This window comes from Salmo salar, chromosome 25 (genome assembly GCF_965601325.2).
Source record: "Salmo salar chromosome 25, fSalSal1, whole genome shotgun sequence".
NCBI lineage: Eukaryota > Metazoa > Chordata > Actinopteri > Salmoniformes > Salmonidae > Salmo > Salmo salar.
In genome coordinates this window covers 11,132,160-11,149,864 of record NC_138315.1, presented here as the reverse complement: position 1 = coordinate 11,149,864, position 17,705 = coordinate 11,132,160, and the positions used below count along the sequence as shown (strand labels likewise).

The following is a 17,705-nucleotide window of genomic DNA, read 5'->3' as shown; positions in this document are numbered from 1 at the left end:
TCATTGTCAGTCCACAGCCCCCTGAGAACACATGCTTAATTGCCTTGGACTTTGGCTGTCTTTAAGATGAATTTATGTTAGTCACTGTCCTCTTCATAAACCAAGATAGATATTTAGACGTTTTGTGAACACGATTGTTGCAGATGATGGAGCTCTGTGATATCAGAGAAATGACAAAACATTTGCAATTTAAATTTTTCTTGAATGGATACCAACAATATCCCATCTGCCAACTTCCAGTAGCTTTACAATGCCATTAATCATGTGATGGTTTCACAGAGGTCAGTATATTTTGGTATGGGAGCGCTGATTCTTCCGCTAAGTGAAAAAGCAAGCAGCAGTATGGACGGGAAGGATAAATCATTGCAGCCTGATGACAGGCAGCTTCACATCTGGCTCCCATTGTTCCAGACTGGCTCCTTTTATTGCATTTCATTGGTTTCTTTGGACCCAGAGAGACTTTAACAGACAACCTTTCAGCTGGCCCCTGATTCTCGTCCTCTCCTGGTTATTTTAGTGATTACTACGTATCTGCAGGTATCTGGATTCCAAGCAGTGTGAGGATTGAGAGGCTTTCCAGGATTAAGAAGCTTTCCCAGTCTTCTCTGTGGTTGATTGGCCCATCTCTTGCTGCAATTTTATGCCAGTGTCTAACCTATCTACGTTGATTCAATTCATTACTCACACTTGCGTAATGAGTAACCTTGAGACCTGAATACTTGCTGGTTTGTAGGAGACCCAGGTTTGAACCCCACTGTCACATTGGTGCTGTGACCTGGACGGGTCTCTGCATGAAATGAAGTGTAGGTGGTTGAGTGGTTCACTTGTGTGATGAGTAACCTTCCTGAGACCTGAGGACTTGCATTAGCTCCCCGAGTCGCATTAGCACAGGTCTTAGCTCCTTTGAATCTGTGTCTGATCAATGAAGTGCAAAGTTGACACTTTGGCCCCTGAGAACTGGAGCTGACGCCCCTGTTTTAAACCATCTCATGTGCCACTTAGGAATTAGACAATGGGCAGTCAAGATTTCCCATACATAGTCACGAGATAAATAGACAGAGGATAAAATCCACACCAGTTACCAAAGAGCCAGAACAAAGTGCTTGTCCCTCTAGTATGGCTGCCCAAAAGTCTCCTTCACACCTGAAATAGTAGTGATTAGCCATTGACGACAACTCAGCCATTAGACATTCTCCAATCAGTTAGAGAACACATGCGAAGACTCGCAACACGGAAGGGTTTTGTCAAGTGCGACAGCTTCATCCTCCCTATCAACCTATGTACCTAACAAGGGTGTCCTTCCATCCCACAGAGGTGCCTGCCAGAGTGTTCCACAGATGTTTATTTTAGCAGATTCCGTATGTCTTGCACGTCTGCCGAAGGCTCCAGATGTTGGATTGTTCGTGGCCCTCTGCCCCATCTGGGACTGGTAGGAGGTGGACCAGACGAAGGGGAATCCTGAGCTGTCTCCCTAGCCACCTCTGGGGTTCCCCCCACCTCCCTTCCTTCCACTTTTCTCACTGTCACTTCCTCACCTGTCAAGCACGGAATGTTGTTGACAGCATCACTTCTCTGGAAAAACTAGCAGTGACAGATGTAGGAATGATTAGTCAAAACATTTCACGGCTGCTGTTCACCCCTGTTTGACACTGCTAATAATCACTCAAATGAAAGCTAGACAATCAGGGAGCATTAAAAGATCCTAAAACGATGGATAGAGAAAAAAAAACATTCTGACAGCAAGGAAATTGTTGAAGACCGAATGCAGCCCCCAGGGCAAAATAAGTTTGACACCCCTGATTAAGCAGCAGACCAGGAAAACAATCCAACACGTGCAGTATTATTGCTAACGCGACAGAGCAGTCGTGGAAAGTACTTAAGTAAAAATACTTAAGTTGTTTCTTGGGGTATCTGTACTTTACTTTTTTATAACTTTTACTTTTACTTCACTACATTCCTAAAGAAAGTAATGTACGGTTTACTTTTTCCTGAAACCGAAAAGTGTTACATTTCAATGATTTTTATTTAACTAGACAAGTCAGTTAAGAACAAATTCCTATTTACAATGACGGCATACCCCGGACGACACTGGGCCAATTGTGCGCTGCCCTATGGGACTCCCAACCACGGCCGGTTCTGATACAGCCTGGAATCGAACCTGGGTCTGTAGTGACACCTCTAGCACTAAGATGCAATGCCTTAGACCGCTGCGCCACTCAGGAGCCCCAAATGCTTAGGATAAAAAATGGTCCAATTCACACACATCAAGAGAACATCCCTGGTCTTCCCTATAGCCTGTGATCTGGCAACTCAAAAAACACAAATGCTTCGTTTGGAAATGATGTCTGAGTGTTAGTGTGACCCTGGTTATCCGTACATTTAAAAACAAGAAAATCGTGGTGTCTGGTTTGCTTAATATAAGGAATGTGAAATGATTCTGACTTTTACTCAAGTAATATTTTACGGGGTGACTTTTCACTTTTACTGGAGTCATTTTCTATGAAGTTATCTTTACTTTTACTGAAGTATGACAATTGAGTATTTTTTCCACCACTGCGACAAAGCAAAGTGTTTTTTGGAGATTCTATAGAAGGGTGCTGTTTGGAGTAGAGGTCGACCGATTAATTGGAATGGCCGATTAATTAGGGCCGATTTCAAGTTTTCATAACAATCGGTATTTTTTAAAATATTTTTTAACTAGGCAAGTCAGTTAAGACCACATTCTTATTTTCAATGACGGCCTAGGAACGGTGGGTTAACTGCCTTGTTCAGGGGCAGAACGACAGATTTTTACCATGTCAGCTTGGGGATTCAATCTTGCAAGTTTACGGTTAACTAGTCCAACGCTCTAACCACCTGCTTTACATTGCACTCCATGAGGAGCCTGCCTGTTACGCGAATGCAGTAAGAAGCCAAGGTAAGTTGCTAGCTAACATTAAACTTATCTTATAAAAATCAATCAATCATAATCACTAGTTAACTACACATGGTTGATGATATTACTAGTTTATCTAGCCTGTCCTGCGTTGCATATAATCGATGCGGTGCGCATTCGCGAAAAAGGACTGTCGTTGCTCCAACGTGTACCTAAGCATAAACAACAATGTCTTTCTTAAAATCAATACACAAGTATATATTTTTAAACCTGCATATTTAGTTAATATTGCCTGCTAACATTAATTTCTTTTACCTAGGGAAAATGTGTCACCTCTGCAACAGAATCAGGGTATATGCAGCAGTTTGGGCCGCCTGGCTCGTTGCGAACTGTGTGAATACTATTTCTTCCTAACAAAGACAGCCGACTTTGCCAAACGGGGGATGATTTAACAAAAGCGCATTTGCGAAAAAAGCACAATCGTTGCACGACTGTACCTAACCATAAACATCAATGCCTTTCTTAAAATCAATACACAGAAGTATATAATTTTTAAACCTGCATATTTAGCTAAAAGAAATCCAGGTTAGCAGGCAATATTAACCAGGTCAAATTGTGTCACTTCTCTTGTGTTCATTGCACGCTTTTGCCAGTGCAGACAGTTTAGATATGGGACGATAGTTATCCAACTGGGACGGATCTCCACCCTTATGTAAAGGCGTGACATAGGCTGTTTTCCAGACTTTTGGAATGGTATTACTCGCCAATGAAAGATTTAATATATGAGTGAGTGGGGCAGCATTGATCTCTGCACCAATTTTTTTTAAATAATGGTTTAATTCATCCGGGCCAGCTGCTTTCTTAATATCAATAGATTTGAGTTCCTTTACAACTTCTGAAAGCTCAATCTCGGTAAAATGAAATAGATGAACCTGGTGGAAAATATGTGATGTTGGCATAAAGAATACTCAATGCTTTGTAACATAATTAATAATGTATTTGTGCTAACTACAGGATTCATTTGTGTTCATGAATCTCTTAGTCTATTTTGTAAAGTGTTACATCAGGTATTACATTGAACTAGATGTTATTTTTCGACAATCGTAAACATTGTGGAAAATCGCCATATATAATGTTGCCATTTTATTCCTAACTTTCAATGGGGTGTTATTTGTGTGAATGTCATTTTATTACATGTTTTAATTGAATTGATCACATCTACCTCTGAGAATGATTTGGATGTGGCAGGATTTCTTAAATATTCTACCTTCCTACTACTATTTGTGGTCTTTCCTAGAACTTCCTTGCATTGCTATGTAGCCTATATGCACACTATTACAGTATAGGGCCCATGTAATGTGTAGAACTTGCTTCCTTAGATCTTTCCTTCCTGGAAATGCACCTGTTACGTGTCCGTATGCGTGAGTATGGGTGGCAGTGGGCAAGGGAAAGCTTTTGAAAAACAGATTGACTCTCAAGGAAAGCTGTTCTGTGAATCCACTGCACCCTTCTGTTAGAGTCCCACCTGACTGTCATGGCAGGCCTCCAACTCACAGCAGGAAAGGAAGTCACTCTGGGCCATTGCTCAGTTCGCCCTCTGCTGGGCGGAAGTGAAGCCTCCATGAAGCCATCAGTCCAATAAGTCATGCTGACAGAATGCAAGAGTTCACATCCTCTCATTAGACCGCAATGCCTTCTGACCACAAACTCAAGAACACACAAACTCACACACCTCCTGTTGCTTATCCATCAGTAGAAGACATCTGTTGAAAGAATAAGGGTGGATAAACTCAACTGAATGAGACATCCAGTGGGGTCTGAAATTATTGATACGCTTGATAAAATTGACAAACATTTCTGTATAAAATAAATTATTAAAATACTGAGCTATATTTTATGCTAAACATTTTGGAGAAATTATATTTTATTCTAATACAATTGCTCAGAAAAATAGTAATATCAAGTAATAATCATTTTTCTTCAAAATTATTGACACCGTTTTCAATACCTCACCTTGCGAGGATAACGGCACTGAGCCTTTTTCTCAAATGTTTTATGAGATTGGAGAACATGTTGGGAGGGATCTTAGACCATTCCTCCAAACATAATACTTCCAGATCCTTTTCTATCCTTTGTCTTCGCTTCTGGACTTCCCTCTTCAATTCAAACCACGTTTTCAATGTGTTTCAAATCCAGAGACTGAGATGGACATAACAAAATGTTGATTTTGTGGTCAATTAAGCATTTCTTTGTTGATTTTGATGTGTGCTTGTGGTTATTGTGCTGGAAGATCCACCTGCGGCCAAGTTTCTAGTGTAAAATTGTACTAGTATAAAATATTTTTTGGGTGCTTACAATATAGCTCAATCTTTTAACTACTTATTTATATGGTACTTTTTGCTCATCTTTATCAAGGCTGTAAATAATTTCGGATCCCACTGTACGTTATCCAGACTACTCTGATTATTTTATGTTGTTTTGATGATGAAACGAAATGGTAACACCAGGTGTGGCTGGGTCTGTGTGATTGGTCAGCTGAAAAGCACCATGTTGTTCCAATCATTTGAAAGGGTATGGTAAGAGCCATGCTGTTCCTTAGCCTGGGCACACTCATTGGGACCATGGATGGGATGGTTTTGTGGCTTGCGCTCTTTGACTAAATTGTCTGTGTAGTGGATGAGAAACTTGACTGTAGCATGTTGGCCAGAGTGTATCGGTGATGTCCCCGTCCATGAGATCTAAAGCCAATTGTCACTCATGGAATGACAGACCTGTCTCTTGCTCTGATGGCTAAGACAGTTGGCTATAAGTTGTGCTGTGCAGAACATTGTAAGTTTGAGCCCTATTTGGGGCAGAAAATAATGAACTATATTGCTGTCTATAATGTACCATGTTTATTGTATGCGAATTGGAACCGTATGGATAAATTAGTCTTCATGTGTTTATCACGAGAACCTTCCTCTTATGATTAGATTTACATGACTGAGGCTTGTGACCAAATGCACATGGACAAGAATGTTATAAATGACCTCTATATGATTCCACATGTCACTTGTGTCAGTCAGTACACATTGCTGAAAGAGCACATTGTTTAGAATGCATTCACATCCCCTAGTATTCCTTGTGCATTGAAATACCATTACCAAGCTATTGTATGAAATAACTGAACTTAACATATAAGCAAGCACCTTTATTTGTTTAACAGGTATACAGTCGCTATTGTAAAGTTTTCTTGCTAGTTTGTGATCTTATACATTTACTAACAGTGGTTTAGAAAGGCAACTGCTAATGGAAAAAATGGCATATACAATACAAATTAGCAAACGTATCAAAATCAGTTTTTACAACTTTTGTAGCAACCAATTCTTTCTATTGGTTTGCCATAGTGCAAACTGTGTTATTTGTAAGACAGAGTTTAAACGTGGTTTTAACATTCAAAATATATTTCTCTGTCTTAAACACATCTCAATGTGTAGACTGCACTCATTGTGCTTCCGATTCAAGTCCTCCTGTCCAGTAATGTTGATTTACAATAAGAATAATTCAAGTGAGTAGGGCAGTTCAGGCAGTTGAATGGTGGTAAAGCTATGATTAAAAGTTGAATAAGAATGCACTGTTGCTGTGTGTGTATATGGTGTTTATGGCATTGTGCATGAAGGCCAGTTCAGACTGAGTCCTCAGCTATAGTTTTCCAAGCCCTTTCAAAAGTCCTTGAGGATTCCCGGTTTCACTCTCAAACATTGCTTATATGATTATCACACCGATAGTTAAGCGTACGCTGTAAAAGCTTGGGGGGGGATTAGTCTATGTGTGTCAGACCTGGGTTTAAATATGATTTGTTTTATTTCCAATACTTAAGCTGCACTTGATTGAGCTTGCCTGGTTCAATGGAACCAATGGATTATTCCCCAAAGTGCAAACCCCACCCTTCTCCATTAAACGTTAAAGTATTTGCAGAAAAAAAAAAATACTATTTGAACCTAGGTCTGGTGTGTGTCCATGTCAAGTCCAACAGGCATTGTGTTCCTACATCCTTCTGACTTTAGGCCATTGTGGCGCGAACATGTGATTGGAGGAGAGAAGAAAATGAAAATGAAAAAAACTAACGAGACATGTCCGTGGTTGAAGCCTGCTCAGCGAATGGACAGGCATTTCTTTAGCCGCTAGTGTGGCTCTATTGCACTGTGTTCTGCAGAAAGCACTGGTAGTGATGGATGGATCTGTCCCAAAGTCCAGGGTGGAGACCCTGGCTAAGCCCCTCCCCTTGCCCAGCAGAACTCTCGCTCACGAGCAGCCGCAGCGGTCCACCACCATGGAGGGGATCTTGCCGTAGATGATCTGCTCTTTGCGGTTGAAGTAGAGCATGTTGATGGGGGACATCTTGGTGGGGGTGCAGCAGGGCCCCGCGGTGCCGCGAGGGTTAGCCTTGTTCACCAGGTGGGTGTGGGGGTACTTCTGCAGGTGCATGTACTCGCACTCACCAGAGCAGTAGTTGGCCTTGTAGCGCTTGGGGGCAATAATCCAGTCCCAGCCAAAGTCTTCAAAGTCCACCGTGAGGGGGTACCGGCAGCAGCGGGACTCGGGGGAGTTCTCATCACAGTCCAGGCCCGAATCTCTCCTGGAGCGCTTCGGGCCCTCCGAAATCTTCACCTCCATGAAGGGTTGCTGTGAGGACACAATACAGAAACATGACACATTGGGAAACATATTGGAGTTTGTTACTCCAATCTAATATTGCTGATCCTTTACATCAAGGTTTCAAACTTGGGTGTTGTGATACTTTGTGCCACTGAAATTATTGCATTTTTAAACACTACTTTAATGCTTGGTTTGGTAAAAAGTATTCTAATTGCACCAGAATGTAGTGTGTGTGTGTGTGTGTGTGTGTGTGTGTGTGTGTGTGTGTGTGTGTGTGTGTGTGTGTGTGTGTGTGTGTGTGTGTGTGTGTGTGTGACGTGTGTGTGTGTGTACACGTGTGTGTGTGTGTGTACGTGTGTGTGTGTACATGTGTGGATGTGTTTAACTATACTTGTATAGAAGTCCAGAAGTCCCCACAAGAATAGTAAACAAACAAATATTTGACCAACTGGGGACATTTTTGTTGGTTCCCACAAGGTCAAATGCTATTTGTAGGGGGTTTAGGGTTAATGTCAGAATTAGGGTTAGAATTAGGTTTAGGGTTAGGGGCTAGGGTTAGTTTTAGGGTTAGGAGCTAGGTTCAGGGTTATGCTTAAGGTTTGGTTTTCAGGTTAAGGTCAGGGTTAGGCTTAAGGTTAGGGTTAGGTTTAAGGTTAGGGAAAATACGATTTTTAATGGGACTGAATTGTGTCCCCACACGGTTAGTTGTACAAGACTGTGTGTGTGCGTGTGTGTGTGATAACAGAGGCTGTAGGCAATTACTCTGATTAGCACAGTCACACAGAAGACTTCTGGAAGTTCTGGCCATGTGAACAATGTGAATTTTTATGTAATCAGGTGATAGGACATGAGATTATTGGTGGCAAGGGCAAATATTCTGTCACAGATGAACTCCTTAAATTAGGTATGTGTGTTTATATTAAAGCTTCTAAGATATTTTAAAATATGAGCACATGAGAGCAAATCCACAGAGTGCCAAAACCCCTCTGATCAGTAGGTATCTATAAACAACTGGTATTTGAAGCCCTGGTTCTAAATTAGTCTGGTTACACAATTTGACACAAACATGAATTTGCCCTCTTGCCAAGGGTGTTAAATGTTGATATTGCATTATTATGCATTAATAAATTGGTTATGGATTACGTCCCATAGATCCCACGAGGATAAACTACAAACCTATTTGTAAATTGCTTCGATGGGAGATAAATCTAAACTCACCAGTCCTTCTCCGGCTTCAGTTGAGGTAACCGCCAGATCATTTCCCTTTGAGTCCAACGCATTAATCTCGATCCCCCAATTCGTGTCCGGTTGCCGCAGCCACACCGACAACACTTGTTTCACGTCGATACTCTGCCAAGAGCTGACTCCTGCATTCACGTCGATCTTTAGAGACCGGATCTGTATGTTCCTGCCCCCGTCCGTGACAGGGATCAGGCGGGAGATTTGCAGCAACACCGTGGTGACTTCGTCAGCTGGCTGAAGGTGCACCCATAGCTGTGCCCGAAGTATGCGGTTCGCCTGAATCTTCGAACTGAAGGAGAAAAAGCAACACTTGGGTTTCCCATCGATTTGGACGATGGATTCGGCTGGAGGAGAGAAATTAGAACTTGAATTATAATATGCAAATGTCTTATCTATTTTCTCAATTAAACTACATTTCTAAACTAAATTAAATGACTGCTTTTTTTTTGCGGTTGTATGTAACACAATTCACAATTGTGTTTTCGTTACCGAAACCCCTTGGAAAACCACTTTCAAAATATATATTTAAAGTTACAATGTCATGACACATTGACACAGCCTATATAGTTTTAAGAACCGCCACACAACAACAGAGCCACTAGCACCTCGTAAGATGGAACTCGGCTCGTACGTCAAGTTATATATTTGTTTCAAGTCAACATGAAATGACAGATAAGCAAATCATTAATAATTCCTATGAAGTGTCAACCTATTTCCAACATAGTGGTGCAAGTAGCCTAATACGGGATCAGACATGAAGGTGCGCTCTGTGCCCCATGCGTAAAAAAAACCCAGCTGAGCTCTGTTGCCTTTTCAAAGTTATTAAATTGAGACATATAGTGTTGCATTGAATAATAGCATATACAACTTACGTTCAGTGGCCATTGTCATGATTGTTTCTGTGATGGCATGTTCATCATCATCTTCCATAACTCCATCCTTATTGTCATCTCCAAGTACATCATACTGGTCAAGAAGTTTCTGCAAAGGTGGTGCCTTAGGCAAGAGCTGCTTGACAACATCTCGGCTAATATTGGGCGCGTGCTTGAGTCGCAGTTTGCTAAGAATTTGTGACTTGATGGCGTGTAATCTCATGTTTTTGATCTGCTGTCGGACCTCGCAGGTTGAGCACTGCTCACCGTCATCCGTGGCCGGGGATTGGTGGTGCGCCGTTTGATCACCAAGACCCATTGAACCGAAAGCAACCATAAAACTCAGAGAAATTAGAACCTGCATCACATGCATTATCTAAGGTGCGGAGTTTGCTATTTAAAAAAAAAAAATCCCAAAGTGAATATGTATTTGCGTGAAGGCGGACTACAGAGTTGCCTGTGTTTAAAATCAGGCTCTACACTGATAGGTGGCATACTTTAATTCGTCAGCCCTTTTTATACTGCAATTTTGGCCTCTCTTTTGTGTCGTCAAAATCGATGATTGGTTGGGCTGGCAACAATGAGTTTAACGGACAGACATCAACTGTATTTTTCTGTCAAACCTTAAAAGAGGTATGGCAAGGTTCGGAATAGTTTTGAGACAACTACACTATCAATCAAAGACAAGACTGTTCTGCAAATGGTCAAATAAAATTACGGATGCGGTTATATTGATTAATTGCATAAACTTAAATCCGCAGCCTGTCACCATAGGAACGCCACTGAGGAAATGCGTTTATTCCGCTCATCCCATCAACGCGACAGGGTTAAAATTAATCGGTGTTATGACTTCCCTTCATTACGATCAGTTAGTTATATGACCAGTCTGCCTAACTCTCTAAATCTGGTTCTCTCGAAAATGTAAGGTATATTAATTTACAAATATGACAAGGACCACTCTTTAGCCTATCTTGATATAGGCTACATGGAGTAGACCTACTTCTTTCTAAACTTGTTTCCAAATGCTAAGTTATTTTATCAATTGGCTATAGGATAGATACTATTGCATTGAACATTTATGGCGAAATGGGTTCTTCTGTAGGCCTACGATACTGTATTAAACTATAGGCTACTGGATATTGTTGTCTTGAGGTGTGTTTGTGCTTACTATTTACGAAAGCTTTTTAGTCCAGACATTTAGTGCCATCGTGCGGTTTATCAACAACAGTTGCAAAATTACGCACAAGTTATGAGATATTACTTTCCTTCACAAATAAACAGTAACATATGGATTCAAATTTAGATCAATGCAACCGACATTTAGAATATGTGTATGGCTCACAAGAGTCAATCAAATCGCCCACGTTATGCACATGTTACGCAGCAATATGAATGTCATGGCACTATGTTAGGTCAATGAATGGTTTAATTATAGCCTATTATCGTTATCGAATTTGAGACTGGAACCCTTATGTGAAAGAAAATATACCATACTGTATTTACAAAAACATAAACGAATGTAACTAATGTACATTATACCGTTTTACGCACACTCGTCCAACGAGTTTTACAGTTTTACGAATTCGTCATATATATATTTTTTTTAAATGACACTAATTGGTTTTGAACATATCCGATAACTCATAACTGAAAATCTGACACAGTGCGACTGCAGTGGCTATTGGGAAAGCTCGCTAATATACCTCGTGCCATAATGGTCCAGACCTCTCGGCAGACGCATTGGTAGCCTTAGAAAGGTTTGATACAAGGAAGCTAAACGTGGGTACACTTCCATCAAAGGCAAGAGACAGGAATATAATCTATAGATAGATAGCATTATAGAAACAACTGACTATATTCCTTACTATAAACATTTCAATAGTCACTGAGGAGTCAAGCATGGAGCCACCATGCTCCACAAGAGGGTGATATTCTACAAGTAACAGTAGCCTGTGTGAACGCGCACAATTTATCTCCACAACCCGTTCTGCACTTTACTAACTGCTGTTTAATACATATAAGAAAATATGTCCTACAACTGCCTTCAGAACGTTGAGTCAAACAGGCAACACTTTCAACGATGATGTATGTAAAATCTCCAGCAGAATGATGGCAAGAAGAAGGTATAGTCCTCCATGTCCGACTATTCCAGGATTTAAGAGTTTAATTAAATCGATGTTTGTATTTAGTGGGATTACTGCACAATGTGGTATGGTGGAACATTGAATGCCCAGTTTGGTAACTTCGTGGAAATGTCGTGCTGAGAGAGAAACCTGACCAATGTGTTCGCTGCCTTGACAAGTTTCACGTTCAAGCCTTGGACGCATATTCGGCGGTTTGAGACGGAGTAGATACAGTCCGAGAGGCGGCACGTTTGGTGATTTCGGTTCACAAACCGTGTGGATGTATGACACTTCTTTATTGAAACGTGTCGTTCAAGAGAAAACGATGTGTTTTCCTACTGGATGAATTTGATATTCATGGAGGGAAACGCATCCGGTCCTACTTTTCCAAGAGTCTTCTTGAAGGTAGGCTCCCTATCCCACGCTTCAGCAATATTATATGTACCTATTTTTCTGGTAACTGTGTATGAAATGGACTAGACGCTACCTCTAAACATATGGTATATTGAACAGAAATACGCTCATGTAGGAATTCTCAGAAGCCTATTTCCAACGCTGACAACCATTTCGCCCTTCCTCCACCCGGGCTAGTATTTCTCCTGGACCTTTTATGTTCACATTTGAATAGTGACATTCTTCCATATATGCCTTTATTAATTCAATAAAGGTGGGTTATAGTTAAAGGTGGGGAGAGGGTTTCAAGGGTCGCTTCCCATGATATCAGGGCTAGAGTGACGTGCTTGAGATATATGTAACAGACAATATCCTATTTTCCCACAATGTGAAATGATGTGTACATGTAACAAAAATCTGGTTGACGTTTTATGGCTCAGCACTGTATTTAGGTAAGCAGTAGCCTCTGTCAAAAAGCACAAGCTACAATGGCATCATTTTTGCAGCTTCGGTAAAAAGCTCCTCCTATGTAAGAGATGAACAGGATGATATAATAGTGTGCTGCTCTGTCTAATATAAATAATCACACGCCCGCCGCTGTGAGTCTGGATCAGGAAGGACTGAGGCAACACACCAGGACAGATGGAGACTACAGCAAATAACATCAGTGTTTTGTGCGTTAAACCTAGAGTCACGTGGTCTATTTATGAAGACTGAAAAGACTTGAGGATACAAACAACAAGATCATGGGTAATACATACAAGTGATGTTCAAAATAACTACTGTAAGCCCAAATAGCAGCTGTCATAGACTCACCTTTTCCCCAAAGGTCACTACAACTGCCTAGTCTAGGCTTTGTGTGCTAGGTGATACAGGTAACTGCCATGGAAACACTTAAGTAAATTAGGGATACAAAGTGCATTGAAAGCAAGTGCTGCCACAAAGGTGTGGTTCCTGAGTTAATTAAGAAATTCACATCCCATAATGCTTAGGGTCAAGTATACCAATTCTAGGCAGGCCATTATTTTGGCTACTGTGGTTATGCCCCCATAGGATAACAATGCCCCCATCCACAGGGAACAAGTGATCACTGAATGGTTTGATGAGCATAAAATCTATGTAAGCCAAGGTGCATCAAAGTTGTTCTGACTCGTGGTGGCTTCATGTTAGTGTTTTCCTTTATTTTAGCAGTTACCTGTAGCTACTGCTGCTGTGTGGTAATAGGGGTAATGATGCTAAGTCACTGTCTAAATAGTAGGCCTCTCAATTCTTTCCTCTGCCATTTGGTAATTTTAGGCAGATTCTGATGGAAAATAAATCACTGAAATCCTTTCCCTCTTCTCTCTCCTTACAGCACAGGGGAAGATATAAGTAGGGCAGCATAGGAGCATGGCTGACTGTCTGGACTATTTCAGCGCAGCTCAGTTCAGACAAGAATCGGCTTCCTAGCCGTCGCTTCTTAACCAGGGGCCAAGCCCCCCTCCGACACATTCCTCCTTCACCACCTTCTCTCTCCCCTCCTCTCTGAGATCAATGCTCCATTATTTATATAATGGGATGCGTCAAATCCAAGAAGAGTGATCCGATCCAGTACGCCAACTCGGTGAAGGCGGACGGCAATCCTGGGAAGTGGCAGGGCGAGAACACACTGCTGGTCCACTATGAGACGGGGTCCGCGGTCGACTCTGCCCGGGTGGACCCCATCCTGCTGGAGTATGCCCAGCGGCTGTCGGAGGAGATAGTGGCCCGGGCCGTGCAGCAGTGGTTGGAGGTGGACAGCCGCTACATTGACATCCCCTACATTGAGTGTGATGTGCCATGAGGGGGGGAGGTGGGGGGGGGGGCGGCATCGGCCAACTGGAAAGGCATTGCCAGAGAGTGGTATTTCTGTTATGGGATTTACCTTGAACCTCTGGGGGAAAAGAGGACTACTGGATGCCAGACAGACAGACAGACAGACAGACAGACATCACTCTCATTCAGGTTGAAACAATACACTACGAAGATCTACTAACTGATGCAAGATGTTGATGCCATTCTATGGTCCAAAGCCATTTTTCTGTTTAATTCATACTTGGACAAAGACCTTGGTTAATCCTCTCATTTTCAATCCAGACCATGTGCTTGTCTCCATCGTTAGCTAGATGAGAGTTCCGAGCTGGGGTGTGTGATAGCTTTGTCTTGGGAGCCGATAAAGAAGAAGAGTATCATTGAATCCTGCTTTGAAAATGACCGGTTCTGCCTTTCAGTGAATATCTATCGTTTCCGCTTGACGCGTGCCATCCTGTGGCCAAATAGCAGGTCCGATGTAGGAAGTTATTTATTAGCACCTCAAATGGCCAATGTTTTTCACTTGAGATTTTTTGCTGGAGTCAGCAGGTACATGCCTCCCTCTCCATCTGTCTGCCCAGACAGAAGCTCCCAGTTCAGGGTTCTTGGATAATGGCATCCCAGGGGGCCTGTGGTCAACCAACAAAGGAGAGCTCATTATTCATCCTGCCCACCTACCCATTAAGCATGTCCGATGACGAGCTGCAGCAACCAAGGACCTGACAACGGTCACTTTGACGAAATGATGCTCTACGAACATGGCCGTGGGAAGATGTTTTGTGTTGGGGGTGCTGATGAGTATTTTTCTCCACTCATACAGGAGTAATAAAGGCCAAGTTCACTAATTATGTTTTTTCGATTTATCAGGGGGTGCTGCAGCACCCTCAGCACCCCTACTTCCTGCGGCTATGTTTAGGAATGTTTTACAGAGGTTCAGCACCCTCCCATTCTATGAATTTGAATGCCATTGACAATAGGACATCCCTGAGGGCTGGCTAAGTCCCCCATGCCTTGAGGAAATCAGGGCACTAGGATGGATTGACACACTTTTACTGGGACTTGGCTTTTGTACACAAAACGAGCTCCGGGTTCACAAATACATTTTGCTTTCGCCAAAATGTCTTGGGCCAAGCACCCTGGTTTTAACATACTGTATTCTACATAATGAGGAACTACTGCCATCAGCCCCATAGAATTTACAGCACAAATATGCAACTCTCAAAGGCCATGGTATTTTTATTGAGAGCAAATGGCTTCTCAAAAAAGTATGATGCTATTTTAACAGGCCATAGACACACATACGCACAATGGAGAGTGGAGTTGTTTGGAAAAGGAGAACAACTGTCAAAGTCCTTAATGAATGGTAATACAAGCACAATACGTTTGATGGGCTTTCCTATGGCATTTATAAGATAGAAGGTCATATCAGTGGGTTTTAGTCAGTCATGGCAGGTCAGTTCCTACCATACCACAACTGATGTTCAAGAAGCTTTAAATGGCGGTTTAGTCAAGGCTGGGCAACGTACACAGAGCATTAAATCAGGGTGCTATTGTATACACACCACAAAGAACAAGTAGACATTATTTCACTGGAAAAGGACATTTGACGTGTGTATCTCAAGTAAGATTCGGCTGCTAATCCATTAGGTATGCTCAGTAAAGAAAATGGTAGTGGTGTGCTTCAAATGCTACCCCCGAAAATCCGTTACAGTTAAAAGCTTGAACCCATTCAATTATGTAAACAAATTGAAAAGCTTAGCGGTGACAATTTTCTTTCCCATACTGTACTCCTAAATCTAAGAACTGGAAGGTGGAGAGTTTAGACCTGGGGTGTCAAACTCATTCCATGGAGGGCCTAATGTCTGCTGGTTTTAGTTTTTTTCCTTTCAGTTAAGACCCAGGCAACCAGGTGAGGGGAGTTCTTTACTAATTAGTGAAATTAATTCATCAATCAAGTACAAGGGAGGAGCGAAAACCTGCAGGGAATGAGTTTGACACGTGGCTTAGAAACAGAACACTTATCACTGCTTCAGCTAATGTTTTAAACAATTTACATATAACACTGCAAAAAACATAATGAATAAAAAAAAAAAAATCCAAGCTTGCTTTTCACTCGGATGAATTGGTTGATAACAAGTTATGTTTTACTATGCAGGAGACAGCTAGCACTGCATGCCATATATCAAGCCCCTATCATCATAATAAAACTGTGATAGCCGTCTATGGTAGTGGTGTTATCTCTGCCTTTGAAGCTATGTCAAACACAGAATTGAAATGCTTTGTATAATATGGTCAATGTTGCAGTTCACAATGCTTACAGCTTGAAAGAAACACAAAGGTATACCAACGCATGTACAAAATTAGGTATACCTGGATTCCTTCCTTCTAAATATTTCAATATCGGGAACAGTAACATCTTGTAACATCAGTCTTCCAGTCAAGCCTTTAGTTTGATTATGGGCAAAAAAAAAGTATGTTGGGAGATCCTAATGCTTCTTTTTCCCCAGCATCTAAGGACTCATCTATATTTATATCATATACATTTAACCTGCAGCACTGTACAGGTCTGTAAATAAATCAATGACAAAAATGTGATGACAATAAAGCTGAAATCTATGCCTTCTACCATTAATAAAGTGACTTCATCTCTTTTTTTGAGAAAGGGTATTGGCGAAAGGGGGGGGGAATCATTTTTGGGTAACAATTTAAGTACCTTACTGTAATAGATTTCCATTAAAATAAAATTTCTCAAGCACCACGCATCCCACTGTTGGCCTGCCTCTGAAGCTAAGCAGAGTCTGTCCCTGGATAGGAGACCAGATGCTGCTGGAAATGGCGTTGGAGGGCCAGTAGGAGGTACTCTTTCCTCTGGTGTAAGGAGATCCCAATGCCCCAGGGCAGTGATGGGGGGGACATTGCCCTGTGTAGGGTGCCGTCTTTTGGATGAGACTTATTGTAAGAGTAGGAGTGTTAACCCCGGTGTCCTTGCTAAATTTCCAATCTGGCCCTCATAACATCATCGCCAACTAATCATCCCGAGCTTCCTATTGGCTCATTCTTTCCCAATCCTCCCCCGTGTAACAATTCCCCAGGTCGTTGCTGTAAATGAGAATGTGTTCAGTCAACTTACCTGATAAAATAAAAGTGAGAATGTTACTAGGACTGTCTGGGAGTGGTCTGAGTGGGGAGGGGAAACTGATAACTTGCTGTTATGGGCAGAGAGGTTTGGACCAATTTACCGCATGGTGATGTCACCATGGAAAGCCAAAACTCCCACCCATGCAAATCTGCTGATTAGAAGGTCCTGTGTAGATTGTATTTTCAACTAGCAACTATCAAGAAATGACACTGATTTTAAAAAAAGCACACTTTTACAACGTTAGCTTCATTAGCACAATATGATATAAAACACAGGAAAACCTCATTTTGAATGCACTGTGCCTTTAATATATTATACAGTGCCTTCAGAAAGTATTCACCACACCCCTCGACTTTTTCAAAAAAAATTGTGTTACAGCTTGAATTTAAAATTGATTAAATTTAGATTTTGTGTCACTGGCCTACACACAGCACCCCATAATATCAAAGTGGAATCATGTTTAGCTAAATGAACGAAAATGTCTTGTGTCAATAAGTATTCAACCCCTTTGTTATGGCAAACCTAAATACATTTAGGAGTAAAAATGTGCTTAACAAGTTCCATAATAAGTTGCCTATACTCACTGTGTGCAA

At 41.6% G+C, this 17,705-nt stretch overlaps 2 protein-coding genes across 2 annotated transcripts; one reads left to right on the top strand and one right to left on the bottom strand.

Annotated features, from left to right (window-relative positions):
* Window positions 1-6,052: 6,052 nt before the first annotated feature.
* gdf-8 (myostatin 1b) lies at window positions 6,053-10,117 on the bottom strand. The gene is given in 3 exon segments (NM_001123634.1): window positions 6,053-7,540; window positions 8,732-9,099; window positions 9,628-10,117. Coding segments are annotated over 3 exon segments (1,122 nt in total). The 5' UTR covers window positions 10,001-10,117; the 3' UTR covers window positions 6,053-7,159.
* Window positions 10,118-11,606: 1,489 nt separating this feature from the next.
* Window positions 11,607-16,627, top strand: akap19 (A-kinase anchoring protein 19). Its single transcript, XM_045707703.2, has 2 exons — window positions 11,607-12,155; window positions 13,498-16,627. The coding sequence occupies exon 2, from the start codon at window positions 13,696-13,698 to the stop codon at window positions 13,963-13,965; it is 270 nt and encodes an 89-aa protein (XP_045563659.1). The 5' UTR covers window positions 11,607-12,155; window positions 13,498-13,695; the 3' UTR covers window positions 13,966-16,627.
* Window positions 16,628-17,705: the final 1,078 nt, after the last annotated feature.

Excerpts from the sequence above, each read along its gene's own strand:
- akap19 (XM_045707703.2), top strand. The coding sequence starts at position 13,696 with ATGGGATGCGTCAAATCCAAGAAGAGTGATCCGATCCAGTACGCCAAC.